This window comes from Amia ocellicauda, chromosome 4 (assembly GCF_036373705.1).
Source record: "Amia ocellicauda isolate fAmiCal2 chromosome 4, fAmiCal2.hap1, whole genome shotgun sequence".
Lineage (NCBI taxonomy): Eukaryota > Metazoa > Chordata > Actinopteri > Amiiformes > Amiidae > Amia > Amia ocellicauda.
In genome coordinates this window covers 9,241,304-9,264,457 of record NC_089853.1, presented here as the reverse complement: position 1 = coordinate 9,264,457, position 23,154 = coordinate 9,241,304, and the positions used below count along the sequence as shown (strand labels likewise).

The 23,154-nt window shown below is 35.4% G+C and overlaps 1 protein-coding gene across 1 annotated transcript in view; it reads right to left on the bottom strand.

The window, feature by feature from the left end:
* LOC136747752 (ethanolamine kinase 1) overlaps positions 1–23,154 on the bottom strand; it is a 70,793-nt gene that overhangs the window by 19,790 nt on the left and 27,849 nt on the right. Inside the window, exons 4-6 of the mRNA XM_066700900.1 lie at positions 11,670–11,818; positions 9,786–9,869; positions 7,023–7,183 (exon numbers count right to left, since the gene is read on the bottom strand). Coding sequence (XP_066556997.1) covers positions 7,023–7,183; positions 9,786–9,869; positions 11,670–11,818 — 394 coding nt within the window. The remainder of the gene's footprint in view (positions 1–7,022; positions 7,184–9,785; positions 9,870–11,669; positions 11,819–23,154) is intronic.

Genomic DNA, 23,154 nt, shown 5'->3' with positions numbered 1-23,154 from the left:
GGAATATTATAAAACAGCAGATAGCAAAATGATATATAAAGTACCATTCCTAACCTTTTTAAATTGAAATGTTTAGAAATAGCAGTAGAGTATGGACTTTGTTTGATGTTGAAGGTAGCGTAAACCTAATTTTATACCTGAATCCTGCAAAATACCTGCAGCTGTTATCAGGGTATATTATCAGTATGGATTTTTTAATTTGGATTAGTACTATTGTTAGTAACGTAACTCATGTGACTTGCAATGCAAAGTGTAATATTAGAGGTACACATAAATGTCTTCATCACATCATTTGTTTGACACAATACAGAGTGCACACTCTCAATTCAAATAAACAAATATCAGGGTCTGCATGAAACATTGTCTTTTGCTACTCTAATGTGTCTCTTCTGACAAGATGATTAAATATCACCTTTGGGGGGATAATTCAAGTCTTTTAACAGTTCATACAAAGTGCTTAGATATCGGTGACATTTAAGTTTTGCTGTGGTTTATTTTGCTGTATTTATAGCTGCTGCTTGGATGAACAGATAGCAATCTAAACCTTAATTCACCTGCAGCATAGAAGGTCAGAGCTGCCAAAATAGTATTTTGGAAAAGTATGGAATTCACTGCTGTTCTCAATGAAAGTTAAGTTTGTTGTAAAATATTTGTAGCCATTTAAAAATTAATATTTCAGTAAGTTCACATTTTTATTTTTTTACCTGAACACATTTGATGATTTAATACTTGAATTTGATATTTGTTTTATGAAATGGTCATTAAAACATATGAAGGGCCTTTCAGTACTTAAAAACTTACTTGAAATACCTAGCTTCAAATAAAAAGAAAGTTGATTGACTGCTGTTCAGTTCTTTGTGCTGAGGAAGACAAATCATACAAAAGATAGATTTTAATATTGAAACTAATAGACTCTTAAAATATTAGCTATTCTTAATCTGTAATGTTAAAACACATTTTTTAATTATTCAGAAAATAAAAAATGCATCAGGCATATGGCTCCAGATTTTCTTATTTTTTGAAAAATTATAAGCAACAGCTGTTGCAAATTATTACCTTCATACATTGTTATATTGAAACCACCTTGTGTATATTTTTCTTTTGGAGATTGTGTTCTGAGTTGTGAACTTGTGCAAGACTTCTGAAATGGGAAAAAAAGCCCTACTTTATCTTTGTAAACTGCCTACTGTAGATATTTACTTTCACAAATGCTATAAGTCAAAGCAAAAGTGAAGAGAAAACATCGTTGACCTCGGGAAAAAACACAGAATCCATTTAACACCAAAGTTCATTGTTGCCCTGTCAGCACTTTAATTTCAGCTGGAAAAATCATAAAGTATCACAAAGCTGCACCTGTTCTTTATTAAAAAAGTAAACTTTCCAAATCCCAGTGCATGGGAGAGCAGTGGAAGTGATTTATCTTGAGAATAGATGCTCTGAAAAACGCCTTCTTTAGTTGTGGAAATGTGCCAAGTAAATCTTACAATAACAAATCAATTATAGATGAGGAAAACAGAATGTTTCTATAACATTTAATTAATATATTTAGACTAGAAAAATATTTGTTTATATTAAAAAATATGAATATGTGCCATGTAAATATGCTGCCAGCAGGTACATGTATTTTTTTGAATGTGCTTTGTTGTTGAAAGCATTTTACATTTGTTGAATGCATACTTTACAGTATTCAATAACTATACTGCACCAAAGGCACTATACACTCACCTAAAGGATTATTAGGAACACCATACTAATACTGTGTTTGACCCCCTTTCGCCTTCAGAACTGCCTTAATTCTACGTGGCATTGATTCAACAAGGTGCTGAAAGCATTCTTTAGAAATGTTGGCCCATATTGATAGGATAGCATCTTGCAGTTGATGGAGATTTGTGGGATGCACATCCAGGGCACGAAGCTCCCGTTCCACCACATCCCAAAGATGCTCTATTGGGTTGAGATCTGGTGACTGTGGGGGCCAGTTTAGTACAGTGAACTCATTGTCATGTTCAAGAAACCAATTTGAAATGATTCGACCTTTGTGACATGGTGCATTATCCTGCTGGAAGTAGCCATCAGAGGATGGGTACATGGTGGTCATAAAGGGATGGACATGGTCAGAAACAATGCTCAGGTAGGCCGTGGCATTTAAACGATGCCCAATTGGCACTAAGGGGCCTAAAGTGTGCCAAGAAAACATCCCCCACACCATTACACCACCACCACCAGCCTGCACAGTGGTAACAAGGCATGATGGATCCATGTTCTCATTCTGTTTATGACTCTACCATCTGAATGTCTCAACAGAAATCGAGACTCATCAGACCAGGCAACATTTTTCCAGTCTTCAACTGTCCAATTTTGGTGAGCTTGTGCAAATTGTAGCCTCTTTTTCCTATTTGTAGTGGAGATGAGTGGTACCCAGTGGGGTCTTCTGCTGTTGTAGCCCATCCGCCTCAAGGTTGTACATGTTGTGGCTTCACAAATGCTTTGCTGCATACCTCGGTTGTAACGAGTGGTTATTTCAGTCAAAGTTGCTCTTCTATCAGCTTGAATCAGTCGGCCCATTCTCCTCTGACCTCTAGCATCAACAAGGCATTTTCGCCCACAGGACTGCCGCATACTGGATGTTTTTCCCTTTTCACACCATTCTTTGTAAACCCTAGAAATGGTTGTGCGTGAAAATCCCAGTAACTGAGCAGATTGTGAAATACTCAGACCGGCCCGTCTGGCACCAACAACCATGCCACGATCAAAATTGCTTAAATCACCTTTCTTTCCCATTCAGACATTCAGTTTGGAGTTCAGGAGATTGTCTTGACCAGGACCACACCCCTAAATGCATTGAAGCAACTGCCATGTGATTGGTTGGTTAGATAATTGCATTAATGAGAAATTGAACAGGTGTTCCTAATAATCCTTTAGGTGAGTGTATATATATATATATATAGTGTTGCTGTGCCAGGCGACACGGAGAGGAATTGCCCCAAACTGCCCTGCACCTCCCCAGACCCGGGGGGAGGAAACTTACCAAGGAACACCTGATCAGCTGTTCCCTCCACGACTGGTTTTGTCTCTTTATTTATTATGTCTCTTTATTTTGAGCACCCGCTCACTGTATATAATAAAAGCTTGTCTTTGCACTATATCCATGTCTGAGAACCCTAAATGCCATGTCTAACCCCATATGGTGTCACAACATATAATGTATTCCTTTAAGGAACTGTTTTTAAAACTATCTTGGAAAACACGTATTTTATGGATGTTCTTCACATCCCCCATCTGGTTCAGAATGTTCAAAAAGATACATAAAGAATCAGTGAAATAGCCCAATAAAATACAAATACTCAAAATTTGACTTGTTTTGAATTTTCACTAAACACATTTTACAGTTTTGTTTTGTAAGTTCAAACAATAATTCAATATCTTACAGAATGGTTTCCCTGACTGTCTCCAGTGCTGTAATATAATTAGCAGGAAACACAACCCTGTAACATTACTGCGGTGAAAATTTGAAAATTTGATTCCGCTTGGCATGATACCAACACTCTGCATGTACGCAAACCTGACATTAATGAGCTATAAGAGATTACATGATTTAGAAGAGAAGCACTCAGTTCTACAAAATCAAATAATAGATCTCTAGGCTATAATTAAGAGAATTGGGATTCAACAATGAAGTCATAATAATGTAATTTAGCTGTAAGTAACACAGCCACAGAGTCACATTAAGAGGTGCGATCACATCTTTTCAGCAGAGTTCCTTGGTTAAGACTTACTGCTGCTCAGTTAAGTCTGTTTAACAGCAACCTGTTGTCACCTTAGAATAGCCTGACAATCTTGCTCTGCCGTGACAGCATGGCATTGTGCCACCAGAGCCAGAGGGCCTGTTGAACACTGTGCACACGTCACCTTTCTTAATTGCACACCTGAGGTTTATTAGTCAGCCTAATAGAATTACAGTCATTGTGAAACAGCTCATTTGGGTAACAAAATAAATATAACCTAACACAGCGTGGCATTGATAACTACATATTCATTAGGAACATTGAAAAGGTTGCAATAAAATGAAGGGGGAAGGAATTTACCATATAAGCAGTCCTCCAGGAAGAATTAGGCAAAACTGCCACTTTGAAACCCATTTCTTGTGTTTGTTTGTTTATCACTGCTTATTTATTCAGTTGCCGTATATTCTATGATATATTCTGTCTTGCTTTGAAGGTTGTAACCAAAATGAGCCCTCTATTACTTTGTGGTATTTTGATACATGGCCTTAACTCAGGTAAACTAAGTGCTAGATTAGCCAGCCTTTTTTAGGTTCCTTTTACATAATTTGAGTATCATGTCACTTCAGATTTCTTTTTTATCACAGGCCTTGGATATGCTGTGTCTCATTGAAGCATTGGCTACTAGGCCTTTTTATTTTATTTCACATGGTTTATAGCATGATGAATTCGGATGGAGGCAATCAGTTGCGCTAATCTGACTATGCCAAGTCTGAGCTTTAAACATTAAGTTTCAAAATGTAGCCATGACGTGCTGGATGTTGGCCTATACATATAATATATAATTTAAATACTTATTTGATTTTGTGAAAACCTTGGCAATAGGAATTAATTTGAAGTTTCATTACCTATGCTGTCATACAGTATTGTACTGCCAATTACGGCAAAGAAAATATGTTGTCACAGAAACAAAACACTGTGCTTTTTATTATGTTTTTCTGTTTTACATTATATTGCTGTTTCACTACTCAGATTACCACAATATTTTTTAATTGAAATTCATACTTGAATTGTACTTGAATTAAAGTACTGTGCCAAATGGTTAAATGGTTGTCATCCTATCATAATCAAAAATAGTAATAGTCCTGTAATCATAGAATAGTGAAAAATTAAATTAATATTTTGTGTATATGTATGTATGTATGTGTGTGTGTGTGTGTGTGTATATATATATATATATATATATATATATATATATATATATATATCTGTGAACCTCAAGCTTTTCTTTAGAAACATGAAATCATGTACTCCATCCTGTTCTGAAAATCTGTAGCTACTCATGAAACATAATTGAGCCTGCATAAAAAATTAAGTAAATATACATTGTGTGTTAATCACCACCTTAGCATGGCTCTAGATTACATTTGGCATGTTATTTGTGAAATCAAATTCAAGGTGTAATGTGACCGACACATTTCCTCACCCGCCTTTCATTCACCCATTGAATTACAGAACATGCATAAACATCCGTACCATCATGATGACTGTAATCGGGATCGACACATTTACAGACAACAGAGGTTGTTTGAATTTGTTGTGCCTACAGCAGCCTAGAATGGTGTGTATGAAGATCTGAAAGGTGAATGCAATAATATAGTTGGAGTTAAGACAAAGGGCATCACACAACAACAAAGTGAATTATCCAAACAGCCCAAGGATAGTGTTTTCTTGATCTGTGTATTCCAACTTTCCACCACATTTACCTTGAAACCAAACGCTTTCTTACTCCTGTAATGTATGGAATTCATTATATAGTTCTGCAATGAAATTATCACACTGCTGCCTTGAACATCTGCACCCTGTCATATATCATCCAATTCATTTCTAGTTAATTTGATCCTAATATCTGCTTACATGATAAGCCAGATGTTCAGATAGACTGTAGCATCTAAAGTTTTGTTTTAAGAGTTTTCACAGTACGAGGGAATTTCACCCTGGGCAGATTTTTGTGTCTGGGGCGGGAGTAAAATGTGTTTTATCTCAGTCATTAATATGTATAATAGTTTCATGATTTTTAATATTTGTTTTTACTGTCAGTGCACACAGAAATCATCCACAGCCATCAACATTTGACAGTGTCCCTGTGGGCAGGCCTACATTTATTTACTTATTTATTTATTTTTCTTGAATGCCAATAGGCCTGTTTACATGATGAACTCATTCCTGCATAAATCTTTTCCAAAAAAAACAGGAATATCCAATCTGACAGGGATTGCAGTGTGAAATGAATCAAGACAGGAAAAGCCCTTTGTTAAAGAGTTAATTTAGCTTCCCCACAGCATAGCATACAATTAAAGACATCTACCCAAGGAGCTCATTGTTCAATCAATTGCTGCAAATCAGTTAATAGTACAATAGTACATATGTATATATAATAATTGCCTGTACACCCAGGCACCTTTTTTAAGAGTAAAAACACAAAATATTAAATACGTATTAATATGAACTTGCAAGGGAGATGACATTTTTCACTCAGATTTTAAAGGTTTCTTTTAACATTGTGAACTCTTCAACAGATAGGTAATCTCAGGAGTGTGACTTTTATGTCTCTGTTGGTGACAAGTGATATTTGTTGCTGGCAGTATTTTATTTTGGTATATCATCATTACATCCCCTATAAAAGATGACAAGTGTATGGCAGAAAAAGACTGCTGTCCAGTTCTTATTGTGTAATGCCGTCATTATGTAGTCTAAAGCAGGATGCAGATTTGTACTTCTGGCTTATAGACCAAGGGATGTTAATGGGAGTCAACACCACTATGCTATTTAACCTAATATATATAATGAGACAGACAGAGACACAGGAATAGAGAGACGGATTATGTTCTGTTCTCTCTGGACCTGGCTTTTCAAGGTTATTTTCTGGATAAATAAGTTATTGTTCTTACTGACAAGCGTTTAAGGACAACTTTAAAGGAGCCACATATTTTATCTTTATTAGTTTTGCAGATATGTCCTGCTGAAGTCAGGATATTTACAAGATCACATTTGCAAAAACTTTGAGCAGCCTAGTCGTATGCACTCCATAAATGCAAACCACTTGTGTTTTGCCGATCAAGCAATCTCGATTTATTAGACTATATTTATTTAATATGAAAAACACACAAAAATAGACCTAGTGCAAAATCAAGATTGTTTAAAATTGTGTGCATTCATGCTGCTATCTCTTGCAAGTGTATTTATTATGTGACATGTAAGTTAAGGTTGGGGGATGTAGGAAAGTCTCTTTAAACTCACCAAAGAAAATTTGCAGACTTGAACATACAGCCTCTGTACTTCCAGGTCAGTAACTGTAGGATCCATGCCATTGCACTTCTTGTAGGACTCTAAGTAGGTTGCAAGCCATTCGTTTTGTAGCTCTTGGCCGGGGTAGAGGCTGTAATCCACATCACACACACCTATTAAAAGAATGCACAGAGATTAATGGGATACTTTAAACATAAAATCAAACCAATGCATTGTTCTGGCATTATCTTCCCTAGATTGAAACTGACTACCTGTTAGTATTTTAATTTCCGTGCAGGTGATAAATATCACATTTATTTGAATTTGTCTGATAATTGCCATGATTATTTTTAAAAGCACCTGACATATGTTAATTAAAACAAAACCAATGTGTTAAAATAGGTGAGAACAACAACTTCTAGCTTTAAGGGGGGAGAAAAAGGAATGAAAGGAATGCATTTCCACTGTTTTTTAAATTGCTTCGAACAAACACCACCTCCGCATCAGAGAATAATTTTATATTGAAATGATGAGAATTTAAATAAGCCACTGTGTATTTAAAAAGTATTGGTAATCATGCACAGAATTCTGTGTGTCTGGTTAACAGGCAAATTAAAATATAATTATTATTGAAAACAAACATGGGATATGAATAACAGACATTTAGCAGTTTGCTAAGACATATTGCATGCTTTATGGAACATTCCAGGTCTATTTTCTTACAGGGCATATGAAGATCACAAAGTTGTTCCCTTTTTGTGATCAGCTCCATATGCCTATCAATGGTCTTCTTTTTTCCCTTTTTTTGCTATCAAATGGCTCCTTAACATGTCTTATGATGTGCCCTAGATTCAATAGCCTAACCTGAACTAATTAGAAAAGTGTTTGGAAGAAAATGGATCGTTCACCACAGGGAAATGAGTGCCATAGTCAGATGAAGACATTTGCCATATGTCCCGGGCACAAGGCCTTTCAACCTGTCATCACATCAGTAGAGTCGAGATGCAGGAGCGCTGGGTTAAGACTTAATGCTCTGGAAACAGTTCTGCTCTATAAATATGACATTGAGATTAACACCAAAAATGCAGGGGTTGTAGAAACATCCCAGTCTTCATTTCTGAGGGTGCAAGTGTCAATGATTTAAACTCACCCCCCCAACCAGCCATAAAAAACCTTTAAAGAAATGTACAAATCTCTCTTCAGTTAAACATGTAGATATAAACATGTTTATGAAGAAGTGTTTCTTTCTATATACAGACATTTCCTTCTGTACAACCTATGAAATGTGATTGTTGATGACGGTCTTAATATTCGTCATGTCAATGTTTAAATTGGACCCTCTTCAATCGCAATATTAATAATTAAAATACCAAATAAGACACCCATGTTTTTTGTTTGAGTCACAGCCTTAAATTGTCAATTAGTCAGCAAATCCTGTTGACACATTTTATGAAAGGATTATATTTAGACATGAGTTTGATTGAATTGTTGACATGTGCTTGTGTCTTGTATTTTGCATTCTGATTAGCAAGTTTGTTTTGGGCTTAAATGATCTATAAAAGGTTATAGTGTTCAACCCATTTTTTAATACCTGTAGATTACTATCACAAAATCCAGATGCTTCTGAAACACAGACCGCATTCAAGAGCAGACATTCTTGAATGGGGCATATTCAAATACACACACTTTTGTTGTCTGATAAGGTACCATGCCATCTGGTTTCATTTAAACCTTGCATCAAACAAATTCAGGGAACTTGCTGGTTTGGATTTGAATAACTGATGCTGTTTACCCTGTTCCAATAAAAACAATAATTATTAACAGCATTCATATTGAGGATTTCTAATGTGAAGTTGCAGTTACTTAGTTTTGACGTCCTATTTGTGTTTTGGCCTTCCAGTTGTGGGATATGATTTTCAGATTGAAGGCTTGACAGTATTTACTCCTCCTGGTAGCTACTATTTTCTTTATGTAACATTGGAGTGATGGTTTTTAATTACAGAGTACTAAAGACCATAAGCTGGAGAGCCCTGTGCCTGCTGATCGTTTAGAGCTAAAAACAGGGGAGGACACTGAAATGTTTTGGTGGCAGCTTGAGGGGAGTTGACATGTATGGAAGTGTTGCAAATCTATTCATTTTCTCCAGTGTTGAAAGTCCATCTTTGAGAGAGAGCAGCAGGCATAGGGACTGAACTCACACTCACTCCAAGAGGGGAAAAAAAGGCTATACTATTTGGAATAAATGGTGACTTATGCCTGTAAGTAGATTGAACATGCAGACAGCGTTTTGGGTCATTCCTAAACGGAGCATATCCTTTTTCTTATGTCCAGAGAGTCAGTGCTATCAAGAAAAACAGCAGTATAGAGTGTGTTTGAGCAGAAGGAAACGTGGGAAATGGGAAACATGATCAAAGGGAATTTTCTAAAGTGACTAGGTTAGAGGTGGAGACACCGGACAACACAGTTTAGTTGGTCTGTGGTCTCCGTGTTCTGGTTGTATGATAGCGAAGTCTGTGCGATTTATGGTTATTGCTCATATGAAGTGTTCAGGCCACAATCAGGCCACACAATATTGTCCCTGTCATCGCCGACTCTTTTCAGGTCCCAGTCATGTGTTCTGCTGTTGATGAGTATGCCCACACTGACAAGGGACTTTCTTAGTAGCAGATATTCATGAAAAATAAAAACATATTGCCATAAAAGTAAAGCCTTCTACCAATAAAAAAACATTAATTTTGGCTTCCTTTGATGTGATAATTTAAGAAAGACACCAACCTGCAAACTCGTTGAAGTGATTGCCAATGTCATAAGCCTGGTAGTTGTAACCTGCATATTCATAATCAATGAATTTTACCAAGCCTAAGAAAGACAATTGAAAGAAATATTCAGATGAGCATCGTAGTAATCCAAGCATTTGAAACAAATACAAATAATAATAATAACTCCTATATACTGTTATAATGAATGCTTTTTAAAAATAATGATTCTCAGAAGTATTTCATAACTTTTTGCTTGTGTGTGTGAGAGAGAGAGAGAGAGAGAGAGAGAGAGAGAGAGAGAGAGAGAGAGAGAGAGAGAGGGGGGGATTGGTACTAAAAATACATCCAATTTAACATTTGTTACCATGTTGTATCTAATCAATGATCAAATTAATTATTTTCCACATTGATGTGTCAAATACAGACAGTTCCAATTTACTTTTATTGTAGAAACATACCATTCATGCCACCAATTATGCTTATATACTGTATATACAAATATATATATGTAGGAGTGTCAGTTACAAATAATGGTATACACAATTATCATAAAACTAGAGTGACTGAGGTTGTCTTATCTAAGGATGTTCGAGTCTCCTGTTCTAGTTCTTCTCTTGTCTGTTCACTGGTTTATCATTGTTTTATATGTTCATACATTATGCCACTAAAAGCTTTATCCCCTCAGGCAATGTCGATACTGACAGGCTGTATTCAAGATGATGCAATCTCTTGTTTAGGTGCTACTTCACAGTTGTAATAATAACTATTAGGCTGCAGTCATTTTATCATTGGTAGGAAATATCTTCTCGTCCATCATATGTGTCGTACAAGCAAGTATATTAGCACAGACATTTAAAAAAACATAAAAAACCTTCATATCATAATGTTGGTTATTGTGCCCCGTTGCATAGAGGTACAGTTTTGTGTTATTATTATTGTTAACATAATTGTGGATTCAAATGTTAATAGGGTGATGCTGTTATTCTTTCCCTTCATGCTGATGTGGAAGATCTACCTTAATACATCCTGTAAAGTGTGACTTTAAAACACACACAGGAATTACCATATATAAACATTTTTCTTAAGTATCCAGTTAATTTATTTTAAAATATGCTTATATGCCATACATGTTTTTTTTGATATACCAATCTCTATTTAAATTATTATATATAAATAGGATGTAAAAGTTTTCCATATATTTTTTCTCATTTATTTATAAGCACATCTACTCAAGCTAGTTCATGTTATACCTTTTCCTTTGATAAGCAGAGAAAATACGTGACCTTTACAATCAAGAATGATTACACAGCATATCAAAAAAGTATCCCTGGCAGTATTTTAAATTTAATGTTTTTGAAACTTTTTCTTCTTATTATTTTTTTTTATGATGAAAGAGGTCCATCTATAACTTTTTAAAATATAAATATGATTACAGTACGATAATACAGTAATTATTTTGCAGATCACAGTGCCTGATGTGTGAAATGGATTTTGTGAAGGTGTTGATAGAGAACGGATTTTTATTCTTTACTATTACTTAAAATCACTGATAATAATACTTATTGGCTATCATTTGGTGAACTGTGGAAATATTAAATGAAAGGTCTGTTTCAGTATTTCCCAGCATAACAGTCTTTCTTTCTAAACTGTACTTATATAGCTCAACCATTGCCTCTAGGGTTAGAGGGACAATTGCTATTCTATTCAACAAAATATCTTTATAATGGATCTAGTTGTATTCTGTGTCCCATAACATTGTACATTAATGATACACTCTGGCTACCTCTCAAATCAATTATTCAGAAGCCCCCCCATTACCACCCTCCGTTGATAAACAAATCTGTTACAAAAATAAAAATAACCATTTCTATGTTATTTTCTAGGGGACCCCTAAACCAACCGTTGTCTTCATTGTAGATGATGTTTTTGCACAGGAGGTCATTATGACACAGCACTGCTGGGGAGTTGATTTGCGAAAGATGCTTTTTGAGCATTTCGGTTTCACTCGTGAGGATGTCAATGCTGGGTACCTCTGTCAGAAACCTGGGACTGGGAGGAATGAGCACACATGGGGAGGGTGGGGGGTGGGGGTGTTTGGAAAAGAAGAAAACAACAGTTAGAAACAGAGAAATATAAATGTACAACATGGTCATTATTATTTCATATAAATGCCTCTCCTAGCTTAAAAAATTTAAGCTACAGTGGTGGTACCAATGCTGCATATGTCGGAGGAAAGCCAAGGGACCACAGATGATTTAACTAGAAGAAGAGAGTGTATGTTAAAACCACATGTGCAACAGCTAGCAGTAAACAGTAAATATGTGGTAAACTTGGCAGGACACTAGAGTTTGTGGAGAGTGCATGGCCAATTTGTGTAAAACAAAGAGAGGGCAGTCAGTTTTTCTTCTTCTTTATTTGCTCTGCAGAGAGCAATGTTACTAATTAAATTATTATTATTATTTAGAGTGGAACAATATTTGGTATCCAGAAAAATATTAGTGTAAAATGTAGGGAAGTACTTTCCAAGGTGTATTTTTTAATACGTGTCTTCCATGATCTTATCAAACTAATTACTGTAGATGTATGAATTAGGCCTACACTTTTTTCTCTGTGAAAGTGAGACTTGGAGTGGATTTAAATATATAACATCAATCAGCCATTTCAACAAGCACTGTTCCTTTCAGTTGTGCTGGATAGTGCAGTAATGAACATGAAACGCACAATAGAAACACATTTACACACGCTGACTTCGTTATTTAATAAAGCACACAAAATAACAACATTTGTATGGACAAAGACTTCAGCCAAAATTAAAGCCTGAATGTACAGTATTGTAATACTGTATGAATAATGTGTTTGTAAATGTAAGATAGTGTGGCAGCCCTTTGTCTTATGTACACTGGGCTCATGTGGGCCATAGACGATAGTTAATGTCAAGAATTACTGTTATTTTAATTACTGTAACTACCCATTTATTGATTTGATCTCCTTTAGGGATATTTTTTTATGGTGTTTTGTTCAATGTTTTTGGTGTTTTTATTTATTTACTTTTAGATTAACTAAAAATGCCAGTGTTAATAAAAGTATATTTAACAGGGTCATATAGTGTTTTTTATGCTGGATATATTATTTTGAGTAAAATGTGTCTTTAATCCCTGATAACATCTTCCTTGATCCAACATTCTTTTCCACCTCTTGATTATAAGGTCACTTATGATGGAGAAAGAAAATGGCCCTGTGAAATAATATATTCATACAAATATGAAATATTTCTCATTTGTCAAGCCACCATATTTTTGGAAAATATTTAGTCAATATAATTAAGGCTCAAGTGGGCATATCATTTGTCAGAATATGGCAGTGTTAGCAGCAATGCACTTCGCTATTTTTACTGCAGTTTTACAACAATAAATATCTCAAGTTTATTTTTTTCATTAAAAAATAAATAATGTTTTCCTTAATATTTGGACAAATAAGTTAACTAACCCAACTAAAACTAAACTTTTTTTTTTTTTAATTTGGACGTGTTGCTGAACAGTTCAGCACTTGAGAAAATTGCAGTAATTTGCCGTATATTACCCTGGTCAGTAATAGTAACCTACTGTACAGAATGCTTGAACCCCAGCCAACTTTTTAGTGTTTTTTGCAGCGGTGCCAAATATTTCTAGATCCTAGGGCAAAAAGCAGTAAACATTTCTTTGTAACACATCTCTGTTCTATGGTAGCAGAACCACAGGAGGATTTCCTTTACCTCGCTACAAAACAACTTTAAAATCATTCATATATTCTGCACTACACCTTGCTGAAGCTCGGTTTCCTGGTTCTATAGAGCAATTATGCATCACACAATTAATGCACACTTCATGTGTCTCTGCTGACCGGGAGGTCCAAGCCCAATAGTGTTGCACCGGTGCAACTTTGAACTTAAAACATGACATCCAGCACCTGTAGCAAACGCCAGGATGAATGATATATTTTGTTCCCTCTGTCTCACTAGGAGGTAGAGGAACTCAACAGCATTTATAGCCTTTGGCCCAGCTGCACGATGAGCTTTATGGAGAGGACTCTGTTTGGCACGGCCCGTTGGCTCTGGAGCATGGCAGCCACACTGGTGACGGTATCGCTCCACACAGCGCTCTTCACAGCCCCGTCACAGCCGCCCTGTGACATTTTCTTTTCTACCAAATACCATTGTGAACATTAGTTTTAGTACAGTATTACATATGCTTTACATAAATAAGGCAGTAGTCCAGATTATATTCTATATTGATTTACATCTTTAAACTTAAGGGAACCACATCTGACATTTCCTGGGAAAATCATTCTTTAACTTGTATCCTGTATAGAAATTGCAGATGTATCAACTCCAGTCAGTGTATGTGGTGTAATATTACGGTTTCAAAGCAGGGTTTAGCAAATGTGCTTTCTGCTTCTGTTTCTGTGTTAGAGTAGAACTTAAAAGCAGCATTTCTCAATGGGTTTTTGGTAAAATTGTAAATGGACTTAAAATGGAAATGTACAACTAAATGGCAGTGCATTTTGTAAATCCTTAAACTGACCTTTTAAAAAAAAAAAAAAAAAACATAAATCACAGAGCAGTAGTATCTTTGATGTAAAATCCTTCATATAGCTGGCCCATAATGCCACATCTCTCTGTGATCTACCATATTAATTAGGCGGAATGTGCATGCACAAGAACAAAAAAATGTATATATATATAAATAATAAAAATACTAATTTGACCAGTGCACTGTGGTGTCGCTGTAGGTGGCAGTGTCGCAGTAGGTGGCAAAATGAGTTGTGTGAAAGCTCTTTAACTAACATGTCAGAAATTACATCCAGTCTCACAAAACAAAATTGGAGCTCATGCCGCGGTTTAACGCCAAAATCATTAATGCTAATAAAATACATGACAGGAAATGAGACGCTGTGACACCCTCAGATAAAATTCGGTATTCAGCATGCCTTCTACCTGCATATACATCATAATTACCTCCAGGTAGAATTTGTGCAAATAACTGCATATTTGGATTGTCTAAAAGCTAAATCAAATCATGACTTCTAAGCAATACTGGGGAAAGTTCCTTATCATCAGACTAATTAGAGATAAGTAAATACCAGCTAAACAAGATGAAGAGATTTTCTTTTCATGCATGGAATATCTTTGGCAGCAGTTGTTATAAAATTCCTTAATAAGTTTTACATTTCTGTCTTGATCTGGTAATTGGTGATTATGGGAGTGTGCTGAACATAGGGAGACCTCTTAGCTTCAGTGTAAAGGGGCAACACTGCACAGCACAGTAAAACGATTCAAATGCAATTGTGGATGTTCCGGAAATCCTGTTTGTTTTAATATATTGTCATACAAGCCATTATGAGCTTCCAGTATGTATAAATCAGTTATATTATATGTAATTTATATGTGAGAGTTGTAGACACAGAAAATCATGTCTGACTGCAAAAGCAAAATGAGATTCATACCATGATGTACTGCTAAAACTGATGTACTTTTATAAGCAGACATCCAATGCTGATCAGGTAGCACAAATTGAGCCCTTCAGAATGACCCAAATCTATTCTGTAATAGTACTATCTTGTTGGGAAAACTTTTTTTTTTTTACCTTAAACTTTGCTTGGAGTTGGATCAGAAAGTGTGCAATTTGAAAACTATTTCAATGGACAATTATACTGTGGCGCCATTTTCATTCCTTCTTGTTGAGGAGTTTTAAAGTAGAAACACAGGAATGTTTCTAGGTAACCTTATACACTATGCACAACATAATTCTAAAAATATGTGATGTATTAAAACATTTGGGTACATTTAATGCAAAATAAATGTAAGGACTTAAAAATAATGTTTAGCTTGCGTGTGTAATATGTGGTTTTAAGGCATTTGTTTTGAAATGGTTAACAAAAAAAATTCTTTCTCCCTTTTTGCAGGAGAGACTGATCTAGGACTTGTGGTATTTTCTTAAAAGACACAATAAAAACACATCAAGTGCTGTGTAAGCATTGTTGCTGGCTCTTGCTTTTCTAATTATTTGTATGTCTTGCAGTTTAAAAAAAATCTGGACAGTAATTTAAACACTGTAATACCTATTTATGCTTTGGAACAAACAGTATGAGAAGTATTATATACAGATGTCTACATAATTTAGTGTTGTCTATTTAGAACAGCACAATAAAGTGGACAAGATAGTTTCCTGTTTACAGGAAATGCAAATGCATCTTTACTAATATACTATATCATTTTGATAGACTATCAGTACCAATAACTTTCTTCACTGTAACTCAATTTTTTTTCTGTAAATAAGCAATAGTCCCATGAATATGTTCTTAGCTATAATCTATTGTCTGTTACAGATTTGCAAAGTAAATTATTTGTTGGCTTATAAGATAATTGAAACATCAAACTTTAATTAGTATACCTGCATGGGGCCTCATTTGAACTAATGCAAATGTTATATTAAAAGGTTTGGCATTCTTAAAGAGAACAGTTCATTAAATTATTCACGTAGTTACAAAACAATTAATTAAGTAAATGTATAATCCAGAATACATTTCATTTAACTTTACCAGGTGTAAGGCTATGCAGAACAATGTCCACACAGGAGCATAATGAAACAGAGTAATGAAAACAGTAGGATGCTTTGTGGTTTGTTTTGTATGTAAATCATGCAGCAAGAGAAAAATATCAGAAAAAGAAAATACCCTACCAGAGACAACTAACAAACAAAAAACACAAGAAAGAAAGAAGAAAGGTAAATGTTGAAAATGAATTGCCACAGAGCATCAAACACATCCTGTTGTCGCTAAATTTAGGAGGGAGAGTAAGGTGGGTGATTCAGACTGTATACAGGGCCTAGCTGAAGAATGTGGTGTTTATGTCTCAACACTGACTGAAGCAATGGAATAAAGATAAGGAATTCATTGGCTGGGTTGCTAGAAAGAAGCTATTCAGTCTACATGAAGAAAATATAAACTTTCCAGAAAATACCTCCTGAGGGTTTTGACAGCAAAATTATTTAGTCAGATGAGTCGAAATGTAATGCGTCTCAGATGGGAGAGTGATGGTGTGGAGACAGACATAATAAGAATTTAAAGAGGTGTTTTTTTGCAGACCCCCTTTGAGCACTGAGTAGGAGGCTACTTTAATGTTTGGGGAGTGTGTAGCACATTCAGGTGTTGCTTTACTTGTAATGACAGAATGCATCATTGAATTGGGAAATGCACAGGGAAATCTGAAAAAGCTGGCGAGGGATTTAAATGTGTTTCTTTTTCACCAAGATTTGAGATTCGGAAACCATATCTAAACACGCACACAAGAACGAGGCCAGGTGAAAGACTGGCCTCCACACTCAGTAGATTTGATCACAGTTGAACGGTCTGTGGGAGAAGATAGGCTCTAGGAAGGAAGGAAGATGAACTGTGGTAAAACGCATAGGAACATACCACAGGACAGGCAAATGTGACTAAAAATGTGTACAAGGAACCAAATACAATCATACAAAATGTAATTCCCAATGGAAGATTAGTGACAGGTTTATTGGCATGATTCACACTTTTTCAGATTTTTCACATATTTCCATGCTAACATATATTTCTGAAAATATTTAGAATTGCAGTTCAGTAAAACAATACTTTCTGTATACACTGTATATATTTAAATCTATATTGGTATTGTTCAACGTCCGTGTGGTATATTTATAACTAACCTCATGTGTGTCCCTGTTCTCCTTTAAAACATTGTCTTATTAGCCTAGTTAAACTAGCATTTTACCAAAAGAAGCATATAATTGCATTGTGAATTTGGACAACTGTTTGTTTTGCAGAGCAGACTAAGCAGTCAGTCGCATCAATCCCAGGTGCTAATATAAATGCTCTGTGATGAGTGTTGAAAAAGATTGGTAAGAGCAAATTAAAGCTCTTACAAGATGAGTACTGAGTGGAAGCTTGTCTGTTTTTTTTTATTATTCAAGTGATTTGTGAGAGGAAAAGGGGGCGATGAACTACAGAGAGTCATTCGATATTTTTTTTTATTTTGAATATGCCAATGGCTCATCAGGGAAACGATTCTACTTCCTGCTTTCTTTTCTCGATGAAGGATGTTTGTCTGACGGTTCGATGTGTTTGTTTCGTGGTGCAGCGGTGACTGAGGATGCTACCATAGCACACTACCCTTGCAAAGATGTGTCACTAAAGTGTTTTGTTCTTTCTGTGGGGATATTTTAAGCTTATTATTTTTAAATCAAGAACACAGCAGAACAAGCTTCACTCTTATTATAGTTTGTTTATGCTCATCAGCATGATTATATATAGTTTGTTCTCTTATATTAATCTTGAAATTGCTTATTCAAAGCAAGATAAGCTCTCCTTGCAGTAGTTTTTTTTATTCAAGTTCAATATCTAAATACTAAGACTTAAACCTAATACTGTACTGAAAGCAATATTTTGATTTCTGTCATTTGTCAGATTACAAAGCCATAATTTCTAACCAAAAATATGATTTGCCATTTAGGGACTTGATCTTTGCCTGTTGGCCCACAAGTTGAAAAGAGCTATTGGAAAAACAATGTATTTATATATATATATATATATATATATATATATATATATATATATATATATATATATATATATATATATATAAAATCAAGAAATCAAATCAAGTACAATAAATAATTACAGTAAATACTATGACAAAATAAGATTGAAACCCCTCATATTATAAGACTTCCTGTTGATACAAGGAACAGGTAAAACAATCTGCTTTAAAATTGTGCTCTTTTACCCCAGTACTGTATTTGTTTATCTTTACTAATTAAAACCTATAGAATCACTGTAGGAGAGACTGAATATAAAAAATTACTGAATTCTTGAAATGTCTGTATGATTATTTACAATAAGTCTCCAATTCAAACAAATACTTATGTATTTATATTTTCAGACCAGTTGTATATCATCTATTGTCCTTAACTACCACTGCTTTGAAAACCTGTAGTTCTTAAAAATATGAAATATATATTATTGATTTAAATCCCCCTGTGTTTAAAAAATCATAGCTGCTCGACATTAAAACGTAGTTCTTTGATTTTATACCAGAAAATAGGGCAGAATGTTAAATTAATAATCTGATATTATTGAAAAATTTATTACAAGGATTTTGCTTATAATTTTGTGTTCTACAGCAATTAATAATTTCAGCTTTTTGCTGTTCCCAAAGGAAATAACTTTCATTCCAAATGCAGCATATGATGATAAACATAGCATATTTTCTGCACTACATACTAATAGCTTGTGTCCTTCACTGTATCTGAACACAGATTAAAAAGGCAGGCAGGCACTTTATTGTTAATATTAAACACATTAATACACACACTCCTAACATAGGGTTGTCGAGTTATCATACCCTTATTATTATTTATTATTTTTATTTCTTGGCAGATGCCCTTATCCAGGGCGACTTACAACATAAGTGCAAAAATATTATTGCCAAAAGGATACATTTTGTGTTTACTATACAAAACCATCTACAATACAATTTATAATTTTGAGTTTATTTGTCTTCTATTAGTGGTATATTGCAGACCCAGCATCTGAGGAAAAATGTATCTGTAGTATTTGCTCCTGTACAGAAAACAGAAACCGCATTAGTTTTAGACATGCATGCTATGGTTGGTTGTTGTCTATCACTCTCTATTTAAAATACTGCATGAAACAAATGATGATATTGCAGTCATGGAAGATCACCATGCAAAAAAAAAAAAAATGCAGACTTCAGATTATCTAACCCCTTTAATAGTCAAGATTTAAATAGTGATTCCAGTGGAAAAAACGTTTTCAGAAGCTAATAAAATTGGACCATTTAATTAATTCCACGATGATAAATCCTGTATTCTCCTTAATTATCTTATCCCACTGGTATATGCACTATTTTCGTTTTTCTTTTCCCCCCTTGCAGTACCATCATTTTGGTGGTTTAAGTACTGCCGTTGAATTTGCCTTCATTTAAACCAGAAAACTCTTTGCTACTTAAAAGCAATAATAGCTCTCGCTACTGTAAGCACTTAGAACATATTAATGTTGGATAAATAAGTCATAAGATACCCACAATTATCCATAAATGGCAATTGCTTAATTAACAGAAAAAGTCAAATAGCGTGAGTTTATATGGAAAACTACTTCTTTACACCAATGGTATACAATTTTATATCAGTATTTATTTTATAAAATGCTTATGAATGTGATGAAAAATAATGCAATAACAACACTTAAATATATATTTTAAAAACAAAAATATGTATATTTGTGTGTATATATATATATATTTAAATATCTGAATATTGTTAATTACATTGACATTTCCACAACATTTGTTTTTTAAATAAAAACTTTATAGGGGTCAGTTTCTTTCCCAAAACGCGAGAAAGCCAAATGGTAATATTGTAGTTGAAGGTGAATATTAATGCTGCTTAACTGAACATACAATGTGGTGCATTTAACAAGTATGATGTCTTTAATGAAACAATTTATACTGAATGTATGTACACTCACCTAAAGGATTATTAGGAACACCGTACTAATACTGTGTTTGACCCCCTTTCGCCTTCAGAACTGCCTTAATTCTACGTGGCATTGATTCAACAAGGTGCTGAAAGCATTCTTTAGAAATGTTGGCCCATATTGATAGGATAGCATCTTGCAGTTGATGGAGATTTGTGGGATGCACATCCAGGGCACGAAGCTCCCGTTCCACCACATCCCAAAGATGCTCTATTGGGTTGAGATCTGGTGACTGTGGGGGCCAGTTTAGTACAGTGAACTCATTGTCATGTTCAAGAAACCAATTTGAAATGATTCGACCTTTGTGACATGGTGCATTATCCTGCTGGAAGTAGCCATCAGAGGATGGGTACATGGTGGTCATAAAGGGATGGACATGGTCAGAAACAATGCTCAGGTAGGCCGTGGCATTTAAACGATGCCCAATTGGCACTAAGGGGCCTAAAGTGTGCCAAGAAAACATCCCCCACACCATTACACCACCACCACCAGCCTGCACAGTGGTAACAAGGCATGATGGATCCATGTTCTCATTTTGTTTACGCCAAATTCTGACTCATCAGACCAGGCAACATTTTTCCAGTCTTCAACTGTCCAATTTTGGTGAGCTTGTGCAAATTGTAGCCTCTTTTTCCTATTTGTAGTGGAGATGAGTGGTACCCGGTGGGGTCTTCTGCTGTTGTAGCCCATCCGCCTCAAGGTTGTACGTGTTGTGGCTTCACAAATGCTTTGCTGCATACCTCGGTTGTAACGAGTGGTTATTTCAGTCAAAGTTGCTCTTCTATCAGCTTGAATCAGTCGGCCCATTCTCCTCTGACCTCTAGCATCAACAAGGCATTTTCGCCCACAGGACTGCCGCATACTGGATGTTTTTCCCTTTTCACACCATTCTTTGTAAACCCTAGAAATGGTTGTGCGTGAAAATCCCAGTAACTGAGCAGATTGTGAAATACTCAGACCGGCCCGTCTGGCACCAACAACCATGCCACGCTCAAAATTGCTTAAATCACCTTTCTTTCCCATTCAGACATTCAGTTTGGAGTTCAGGAGATTGTCTTGACCAGGACCACACCCCTAAATGCATTGAAGCAACTGCCATGTGATTGGTTGGTTAGATAATTGCATTAATGAGAAATTGAACAGGTGTTCCTAATAGTCCTTTAGGTCAGTGTAGATCCTAGCTGTAGTTAATTATTCACTTTTTGTATATTGTAACAAGGATGATGTGAAATGTATTGAAGGTATATATATATATATATATATATATATATTATTTTTATTTTTTTTCTGTAGGGTTAATGTTCTAAATGTCCAATATGGAGACACCTTTTATATCAAGATGTTAAAGTAAGGAGTTATTTTCTCAGAATTCACCAAGATGCTTATTGAGACTGGTGTTAGGAATGGCATCACATAGCTGTATTGTTTAGCCTTGTATTCTCCATCTCCAGTGTATGAGATGGATGATGGTTGGTCGATTCACAGAGTTTTCGTCATTCACGGAGTTCTTGTTTTCTTTTACTGGCAAATCGTGGAGGAGAACCTTTTTCATGGCTTTTGGCCTGCGATAAAGGTTGTTTTTATTTTTAAGAATTAGGCCAAGTTTGCTTTGAAAAGTTATTTCTATTGGATATTAAAAACGAGAAGCAGCCAGATAAAACAAGGTGTTGCATATCATATAATCTGCCAGTTTTGTTACAAAGATCATTTGTAATTTTAAGACTGTTGTTTTGATACAGATTAAATATTTTACATCTGGCTTTTCAGCATAGGACAAAAAGTTCCTATAATTTAGAAGAGAGTGGGGAGGTTGCTGAGCCCAGGACTGCAGGATTGTCTGCTGTTAGAAAATCCCACTCAACATGCCTTGAGGGCTTTAGTGTTATTGGCTTACCATAGGCATACAAGATCAAACATAGCCTGTACTCCAGCCCATTCATAATAATGTATTTGGCAATTGTCAAAGTTGCCTTAATGCCATAAAGACTGTAAAGAATATAACTGTTTAAAATTGATATTCCCTGAACAGGTTAGAGATTTAGGAGCTTCCCTCCAAATGATTAATAGATCTCTGGGATTTCCATCTTCTTTGGAAGAGCAGTATTTCTTTATTTTTCTTAAGTTTTTATTCCACAGAGCCATCTGCAACTGAATATTGTGTGTGAAAGGTGCCAAGCGATCCTATGCAGAGCTCTCGACTGTTGACCAATATAGAGTCCCGTCTATTGCTGGCCATTAGAGTAGTGGTCTTGCTGTTAAGTCTGCATACTGTATAATCAAACCATTTCCAGAATGCCTACACACACAGACACACACACATACACACACACACACACACTGCCAGCCTTCCTGCCAAACCCTTACTATCAAATCTTGCTGCATTTCTTTGTTGTTAAACCAAATATAGTGTTACATTGTCCATCTTTACGTACAATACAACTGCATATAGCCTCCGGTTCCCTAGCCTGAATGCTAACCGTTCTCTGCCCTGGACTCTGAATGCTATCTCAGTGCAACAGCACACAGAATGCGCTCTATTCCCACACCCACCGCCACCGCTCTGGGGATAAGAACAACACAATTGATAGAAAGTGTATTCTTTTCCATAGGTTCCCACCAGCATGTCGCTAACAATTTCCGGGGCCTTATCAAAGAACAAACGCCTTTGAAAACTGGAAACAAAGCACCAGGCTACATTGTTGCCGTACGTTCACTGAAATAATCTGTATTTTCCATCACTCTACATGTGGAGCCTGCAAACTCCACCTAATGTAGACATTCAGATCCAACAATTTGCTATGAGGTTGTATTTTTTTTCTCCT